Here is a 9,557-nt window from a genome sequence, read left to right on the forward strand (position 1 = left end):
ATTTTGTAATTTTTTGCGTCCATTTTAAGACCTCCAGATCGTCAGTATTTTGAAGTGAAACTCAACAAAATAAAGCGTTTATGAGTAGAAAGTAAAGCAAAAAAAAATCAGTCAAAACTAAAAAACCATATTTTTTTAGCAAACTCTACAGTCTCCAGAGGTATGGAGGTGACGAGATTTCCAAATAATCTGTTATAAACTTTCGCTTATTGTGTGCGTTTTTTGATAGAAAATTATTTGATTTTTGTTACAAATTCGAAGTTGGAAAGGGATTTCAAAACTTTTTACAAAGCGAAAGTACCTTAAGATTGTCAGCATTTTTAAGTGAAACTTTAGGAAATTGAGCATTTAGAAGAAAGAGTAACTTGGCTAAAACTGGAAAATTCTGAAATTTTGAAAATTTTTTAAACTGATACTTAATAAAAGGTCCTAAAAAGTTAAAGTTGTTGTAGTTGTAGTGGAGTTGGCGCACCAAACCATTTGCGTAGCACTGCGCCAACTCCTAAAAATGCACCGCGTTACCCAGGCCTAATTAGTAAGCCAAGAATCGGTGGACTTTTCTACGCTATCTAACGAGTTTTCATATTGCATACCTTTACAATTGAAAATGTTGAAGTTGAAGAAGGCTGTTGGGAGCTTTTCATCGATTTATAATATTTTACTCCCACAGGAAAATAAAGTTAAATCCCTGGACGGTCATTTTACAAAGAAATAGCTTTACTCATCAGCTTGTTTTACTTTTCTTGTTCGCCCTTTTCAATAATATTTTTTCAGGCAGTTCTGGCTGGCGTTATAGTAGTTGCATTAAAAGGAATGCTGCTTCAAGTGTTAGAATTTTGGAAGTTCTGGAAATTAAGTAAAGTGGACGCCTTAGTTTGGATGGGCACATTTCTCACTGTAGTGCTGATCAATATTGACATCGGATTATTATGTGGAGTTGTTCTATCACTGGCGGCTATTCTTTTCCTCAGCTTCAAACCTCATACCTGCCTTCTCGGGCATGTTCCAAATACCGATTTTTACTTGGACATCGCAAGATATAAAGCGGTATAACCGGCTTTTTTTAACAAAATTTCAATATACTATTTGTGCTATTTCTAGGCCAAAGAGGTTGAGGGCATCAAAATATTCCATTATTCTGGAGGAATCAATTTTGCCACGAAATCGATTTTTAAATCCGATCTGATCCGCTTGATCGGGATCAATCCTCAAAAGGAAGTTGTCTACCGAGCAAAACTTGCCAAGTACTTAGGAAAAGTGAGCTGCTGATATTTTCTTTTTTATTGCTCTAATATATATTCTTTTATAGGCTGACGACCAACTACACAAGTCGGCCAATCTAACCGGAAAGCTGGAAAAGGTTCAAGGCAAAGTAAACACTAAGCTCCGATGTTTGATCTTAGATTTTTCGTCGGTCAGTCATATAGATCCATCAGGAGTTTCAATGCTAAAATCAGTTGTGGAAAATTTTACGAAATTGGACATTCCCGTATACATCGCCAGCTGTAAAGGTACTTTGTTGCTGGCTTTAACAAAACATACATCTTTAGTGGAAAATTCATTCTAGAACCTGTCTACGAAATGCTCACCAAAGTGTATCCAGATTTCGTCACAAAATTAGGATTTAGATCTTTTCCCACTGTTTACGATGCAGTTCACTATTCTTCGGAGCTATTTTTGTCCAGTTCTAATTCAACTATATCTACGGTACGCCTCTGATGGACATCAACTGTCCAACTTGGACAATTTCGATAAATGCCCAAATGGAAAGAACTGAACGTAAAATAATTTCGCAACAGTTATACAAACCATAATACAACACAATGGATGGTTTTCATGTACAAGACGTTTATTAAGATATTTTAACGACTTTCTTTTCTTAAGTTKACTTAAATTTKCATWCGTATTCTAACAAACTGTGCTTTTATTCTAAACGAAACTAAAAAGTTCCTACTTTTGCCTTCAAGTGTTTGTYATGTTGTTATTCGGTTTTCAGGATTKAATACTTGTAATTCTAAAGCCGYAATGMCACTTAAAAAGGTCGACGGRAGAATTAWATATATTTACAAAAAAACCGCATTYTAAACGTCGAGCATCASCATGAAAATGCATATCGAWCCATTTTCAATAGCACTCAATAYAAAGTCAATATACAGGGTGTCTCGTAAGCACATGATCAAAATGAWACTGCGATATTMTTTGCATYAAAAGAAGACRATCTGACYTMACTTTTATTAACAAAAAATGTWTGGCTCATCTGCTATTGATGGTCAAAGTTCTTCAAAAAAAATATCTTTTTTGGAACATCGGGAGAATGGTACGATGTATTTTAGTGAAACTCGCTATAAATTTGTTCTTATGTAAGACTCATATTTTGATTAAACAATCGAGTTCATCCGYTTTGGACAATTGGTAAATTCTTGAGTGTSGTGGTTCRAAAACTACCAGAAMTTTTTWKTTGGCGGATGAAATAAAGTAWTTTTTTTTGKTTGATGCACTAATWATTTATTCACAWTTWTGTGCTCATTGTAAAACCTTGTAGCWTTCATAGTTTTTGCGRAAAAAATATTTGTTTTCTTGCCACTTAMCAATGTTTGATATYGGATTGGGTTTTCAAAATTTTCAAATTTTATTTCTGTAAAACTAATTTAAAGTCAAATATTATACGTTAACGATCGAWGTTTTCGACAGTACAGTCTTTAAATGAAATGTTACAAAATAAATRTAMAATTGCTGTAGWTCTGCYCTTAACTRCAYTTTTGGTTGTYGCGTAAGGTAATTTGCCTCATTTATTTGCTGTTTTTTTCGGAAATTATCAGTTTGTGGACTTCTGTATTTCGATAGACAATACCTAATCAAAAGTTTAAAATTGTAATTACGTTGTAAACTTTTCCACACTGCCTTTCTATGAACCTTTACAGTATAGATGTAAAACTAGTGTCGCTCTACTGTAAACTAAACTGGTTTTGTCGTGTAAAGTAATTTTCGTCATTATTACTGATTTCCTTGATAATTATCTGGTGTTCGATAATAAAATGAAACTTTTTCAAACACTTTTAAAGCTGAAAAGTTCACGATTAACCAAAAAATAAACCTATACGGCCATTGCGTTTTACAATGCGTACACAATCCGGTCAACAATAATTAAGTTATTGTTGGTTGGCTGTTGATACATTTTATGTAATATGAATCTTTGTCTCCACCCAATCAGCGAAAAATCGTAAACTTTCAGTAGTAAAATTACCGGCGTTCTGCAGAAAACTAAACTGTTTATTATCGTGTAAAGCAATTTGTTTCATGTATTGGTGTTTTTCTTCTGTAAATTACACATTAAATTTAACCATTGTTGTATTCTCAAAAGACATGTTTCGACTTTTCAAATGTGAACATTTTTACTGAAGGAAGGGATTTCTTGCAGCTTTGAACTATTTATATAAATAACATCGAATTTTTTAAAAGCTCATCACGGAACTCTTGAAAATGTCCCTGCTTACTAATAAGAGTATTTCTTTCTCTTTTTGAACCTTTCATATTTCATGATACAAACTATTTTTTTTACTAATTTCTCGTCTTTCGATACGTTATGGACAAGGCAAGGTAACTTTTCATGTGCTAATTAAAGTTTGCTTATAGCTTTGAGTCTAAATGCATTAAGCTCTAGGCCTCTTTAAAGTATCAATTATTCCTAGAGAAACCGACTCTTTACTGATTTCAACTGAGGAGCGGAGATAAATTCGCACTTTCTTGCCTTTTATAGCATTTTTCAAGTAGGAATGCAAAATTTGAAAACAATTGGTCACTATACCACTTCATATTTAAATATCGAATTCGATTTTCTTTCCGTTGGCTTCAGCTTATAGTAACCATATTTGCAATAATATTAATTTGATTTCTAAACTAATAACGCAAGAAAAAGACGTATGTCTTCCTAATTAAAATTTAATCATTTAGTCACCATATTTACATAACATATTATATCTAGCTAGTTACATGGTTTATTGCGATATACTGTACTCTGTTTATAAAAAATACGGAACATTTCACATCTCACAAACCGAAAGCTCTTAATAGTTGGCCTAATTCAACGATATCACAAAAATCTGCTTGGACTGCAAAACGACCTATCAGGGCATTATGCATCCTATCTATTCAACTAAATAATAAGCTTGTACAATAACAGGTTTAATGCAGTATTGCAGGATGTATTAGCTTGACATATATTTGCATTTCATCACTACAACTTTTTATAAATACAGGAGTGTAAACGATCCAGTTGAAAATACATTTTCGAAATCTTTCATAATCCTTGCATTTTTTCAGACAATAAAAAAGTCCTTAATCCAAGACAACTTAAGATTTCATTGTTATCTAAACTAATATCCAGAAAATTATAAACAGTACTAAACAAAACAGACATTGCAAGTTTAAAACCGCGCCAATCGTTAGAAAAACCTTGTAAATAGCTTTGGGTATTTATATCAAATGACGCTGACCTCATAAAATTATATATTAGTAGAACGAATTCCTATTACATTGAAACGTAACTCGCACGTGGATGAGCTAGCAATACTGCAAATATAGCTGAAAAGTAATGAAGTTAATTCATATCTAGCATTTTTAAACTTAGACTTAAAACACGGAGCAGAAAGTAACGTCAATTAACTATTCAACTTCTTTGCTTTTAACTAGTGGTGGCAAAAAATAACTAGTCGGTATTCGGCTACTCGTTACTCATCAGTGTCGGAAGTAACGAATACCGAACCACGCTACCAAACGAGTATTCAAGTAATCAGTATCGTTCTCGGAAAATCAAGCACCCATCCTAACCTTCGACTCCGAAACCCAATACTTTACTGCTGCTAATCAATACCAGTAATCAGTACCAGTACCGAATCCATATACCGATGGATACCGAGTACTCGTTCAGACTAACTAGTAACTAAACTAACTGGTAATCAGTACCCGCACCGATACGGATGGATACCGAAAATCACTAAAAATAGCGTTGCACGTTGCCGCATGGTAAACTTCAATTATATTTTTATATTTACATTTATAATATAAAATGTGACATGATAATTGTTACTTATTTGAAAACTGCATATTTGTAAAAACACGTTCATTAAAATTGATAATTGTCACACTGCATTACTTACTACTGTACCAAAATTTATTTATGGAAGTGTGGCATCTTGCTTCACAGAGTTAAATGACTTGTTTTAAAAAAGACAATTTATTTAGATACTGTACCCACAACCGTGGGGTTCAAAATGTCTGCGGACAATATCTACAATAACAATAGGGAATCAATTAATAACTGACTTAAAAATCGATAAAAATGGTCTGATTATTTACTCTTAGACGTAAACATACCTATCTATAACGGGAATCATAAATTCAAGGGTTGGGTAGGGTTTGTATGACTAAAGTGTCCGTGTAACAAATATGAAGGGCATTAATAAAATCCCAATATCTGTCTTCGACTTTCGTTAGACTAACGCCTCGAATGAGTACTTGAATACCTGATCCGAAGTAACGAGTATTGAATCCAAAAGTAACTAGTCGGTACGAGTATTCAAAAGTAATCAAATTTTACGATTTACCAATAACTAACTTTGTGTTCCCATTATAACTAACACACTGAACAGTCCATACCACATTTTCAAATAAATTACTGGATGAAATTAGATACAGCTTTACATTTTTTGCTTTCTTCCAACACTGCTCGAAAACAACGCTAGATCGCATAGAAATTTAGAAACTTTTTAAATCACTCTAGTAACACACTACGAGTAGAGTTCATAACACGATGTTCTACGTAAGAGCTTTGATGTTCGGATGCAAAATTGACAATTAAATAAATAAATAAATAATCGTTACTAAAGCAAAGGCTAATTAATAAACAGCAGATTCATTTAAAGTATTAGAAAAGAAGCCTTCATTTTACGAACGAAGACTGGAATTAAATTATTTACATGGCAATGTAATACTCTAAACTACAATTGTGTGAGCTACTTGTTCATGTTAAGTAAACATACTTAGAATCGGTGTCTTAATCTCCGAGTAACTACAGGGTGATGCAAAATTGTCGATATTTCTCTGGCGTGGTTGTAGAAGGCTCTTTAGATAATAGAGAAAAGCAATTTTCTCTAATACCTAAAAAGCTCTCTTCAACCTATAGTCGGTTGAAATATAATATTTCAACTGTAGCTGTAGAGGACTTAATGATAACATTAAAATAATTCTTTAGAAAGGCAACAGCTGGCCTTTGCATCTAKATGAAACACAAGTTTTTAACGTTTTGTAAATTGSCATTGCATGTTAGKCTACATAGACACASGCCAATAATTTCCTCTGCTGCTGCTGCTACTTACAGTATTAAGTAGTATGCATAACAAGGCATCAGAGAAACCAGATTTTTCCACAGCAAAGAAAAACTACGCTGAAARTGCTAASATATTTTAAGTAAGGTYTCTCGTAAAAGTTAACATTTAACATAAAATGTAGTTTTSCTGCTTTACATGCKGGTTTAATAACATAGGAAACTGTTACGCTATTTATTTTGTTTACCTTAATTTTTCCCTAATTGCATGAGAGAAAAAGTATTACTTTAAATCTAAAGAGAGTGAAGAAGATAATCTGATCTAATAAATACTTTAACATTCAAAAACTAGAAACAGTCSAAAGGCAGCAGATTCTTTCGGAAGCTTTATATGAAGATAAGAAGCTGAAGATTTGATGATTCCTACAACTTATTCATCATGCTGATGATTGAGATAATTGACTAGGACAGAGAATGATATAAACTCTATGAACATTTTTGCAAAATGGTTAAAAATTTCGATTTAAATATTAAAAGTTTTGTGGAAAAATTTCTGGTTTAACATTCAAGTTTTTGAGAAATGGTTASAACTTCCGATATAKCTATTAAAAAAAAWTTGAAAYGGGTAAAAAATYCGATTTATRATTGATGATATCATTTATTCWTAAAAAATTAAAAATTTTGTGAAATTATTATAATTTCTGSATTAACCTTGAAGCTTYATGAGAAATAGTTGAAAATTCGAATTAACTACGAAAATTTCGGCTTTAACCATAAAAACCTCTTATAAATGGTTTTAAATTTCAATTCGGCTATGAACAAAATAGATAAATGGTTAGAAATTACGATTTAACTCTAAAAAAAATGGTTTAAAATTGATAAATGGTTWTAACTATTTCAAAATATGAAYATTTTCTAAGTGGTTAAAAATTCAACTAATTTGAATGAATGACTGAAATCGTCAAATCATCTCTCTCAATCAGATAGAGCTTAGASACTTATTTCTCAATTATRACGTAGTCAMGCAGACAATATAATTACTTTAATATGGAAACATYTCTGAATGTAGCGTGCAGTGCACGACATATTCTAGAAAATGGTTGTAGTTGTAGTMTYGAKATWTTTGACATTYWTAWMTAGWTWAATAMAWAWAMRWTAAATATTTTCTTGAGAAATAATTGCTGCACATAATAATTTGTGACACCCGTTTTGGTATGTTTAGTATTCGGAAAGTCTGCTCATCCAGCAATGGATCACTTTAAAATCATGGCTAACAATCGCTGCAATTGAAAATATAAGCGAAGAAAGTAATGTAAAGGCAAATACCTCCTTCAATCGAATTATACGACTTTTGAATTACCCTGTACTTATATCAACCGGTTATATTCTTAACTCTAATTCTTCATGGCACCATTCTTGTATGGCAAATTTACACGGAGATGAAAGACCTGGATCTAAGACGTATTAGCCAATTACTGCATTACTTACTATTTCTAACGGTATTAAATGAGTCTAGTTTTTCCATTTAAGCAAATCTGTATTATATTAACGGAAGCCTGCAAAATTCAATGGAAGCCTCATAATGCGGTTAAACCGTCGTCATAAAGTGTGCCTATGGATAAATATGCTTACTTTGCTGTTCTTTTTATTTATAACATCGCAATTCTGCAATAATTGATCGCCGTTTGAACAACAGTCATTGACTTGATCATAAGATCGAAGTTCAGTGTTGTCGCTGCTCTTGCTTACATTGTCACTAGATAAACTATGAACACGCACCACTTCCGAATGAATGTCTGCGCTCACGGAAATGCAATTTTTCGGAATTATGGAAGTATCGAAACATCTTCCGTTGTCTAGATTAGCGTGCAATGTTTCATCAACGAGCTTTACCTCGGTATTAGATGGTTCCACTCGAAGTCTGGATTCTTCATGGGTCCATCGAACCACGACTCAATCAATGCGATGCGACACAGGCCGGCCCGCGTCGGTATTACCCCTGTAGATGAATACTTGAAGAAGAATGAGTAGGTCGATGGCCACTTGCATGGATCCACACACCCAGAATTGCACTGGAGCATCGCGCAACAGGAAGTACAATGTTTTAAAGATGTCTCCGCAAGTCCACAAGACTACCATGGATATGCTGCAAAAGAAAACAAATTAACATCCTCCCACTAGATATAATGTGCTATTATCAAATTTGAAAAATCTGCAGCTCCCACCCTTATTCACGCTATTAGTGAATTTAGCAAAAACGCTCAAATATAAACCGGATTGGTTTGTATTTACTTTTCATAGGGGTTGTAGATCTAAGCGAAGTTAACGAGGTTTGGAGTTTAACGTTAATCTCCTTCTTCAAGTGCCGTGTTCCCTTAAGTTTTTTGAAATGCATGACTTAGAGATCTATTGCCTTTCTTGGAAGCAGATCTACATTGCGCACTCCGTCCATCCAGTATATTTTCGACAACCGTTGATACGTCCACATTTCGAAAGCTTCGGCAACCCAACACCGACTACATTTTTACACCGGCTTGTTCAATTCGGACACGAACCTCCTGCATACTATGCAGCTTTCGTTGAATTGGTAGCATATTTTCTCCAGCTTGGTTCTTATTAATAAGTATCCATTATTTGTTTTTTTTAATGTTTAAATAAATTTAATCCAACTTCTGCACTATTAGTTGCACAACGGTCAGGTAGAATCTGAAGACCTTCCAGCGAGTCCCTGTGCCGTCAGAGTCCCTAAGGTTGTTTGGGTCATGAGTGGAAATTCTTACAGGACATTTTTCCAAGGCACTTTCGAATATTTTGTTTGAGTAAATGTTAAAAAGTAATGGTGAAAGCATGCAACCCTGTCGGGCGCTCCTTTTAATTTGTATAGTTTGGATCCAGAAGAGATTTTTTTAAGTATTATTATTAAAATCAAATCCTGGGTTCTTCAGTCATTTATTTATTGTTCATTTATCAATTTAAAAAAACGTTTCGGTGTTTTCCACCATCATCAGTTTTACTAAAAAAACAGGTAGTAAAAAAAAAAAAAATTTTAAATGTTCTCATTAATCTAAAAAACAATAACAGTTTGTCAATAGCTTGTTATATCACATACTAAAATACATTACAATTGCAAACACTTTAAAATATTCTGAGATTAATTGGTCTTAACAGGTGATCAGCTAGGACAATCAATTCTGGGAAGAGACTAGAATTCTTTGTTCAAATATTCAATTATTTT

The 9,557-nt window shown here is 33.1% G+C and overlaps 2 protein-coding genes across 2 annotated transcripts in view; one reads left to right on the plus strand and one right to left on the minus strand.

Moving 5' to 3' along the window:
• The window catches only part of LOC109540354 (solute carrier family 26 member 6), a 14,426-nt gene extending 12,460 nt beyond the window's left edge, over positions 1-1,966 (plus strand). The window contains exons 10-13 of the mRNA XM_048665202.1: positions 775-1,047; positions 1,102-1,257; positions 1,310-1,511; positions 1,568-1,966. Of these exons, the coding sequence (XP_048521159.1) occupies positions 775-1,047; positions 1,102-1,257; positions 1,310-1,511; positions 1,568-1,719 (783 nt within the window). The 3' untranslated portion in view covers positions 1,720-1,966. The remainder of the gene's footprint in view (positions 1-774; positions 1,048-1,101; positions 1,258-1,309; positions 1,512-1,567) is intronic.
• Positions 1,967-7,838: 5,872 nt separating this feature from the next.
• Positions 7,839-9,557, minus strand: part of LOC109540324 (solute carrier family 66 member 2) — a gene marked incomplete in the record, with an annotated part of 8,069 nt that continues 6,350 nt past the window's right edge. The window contains 1 exon segment of the mRNA XM_048665203.1: positions 7,839-8,468. Within this exon segment, the coding sequence (XP_048521160.1) occupies positions 8,276-8,468 (193 nt within the window).

This window comes from Dendroctonus ponderosae, unplaced genomic scaffold (assembly GCF_020466585.1).
Source record: "Dendroctonus ponderosae isolate FM_Combo_2020 unplaced genomic scaffold, Dpon_F_20191213v2 Dpon_F_20191213_3, whole genome shotgun sequence".
Taxonomy (NCBI): domain Eukaryota; kingdom Metazoa; phylum Arthropoda; class Insecta; order Coleoptera; family Curculionidae; genus Dendroctonus; species Dendroctonus ponderosae.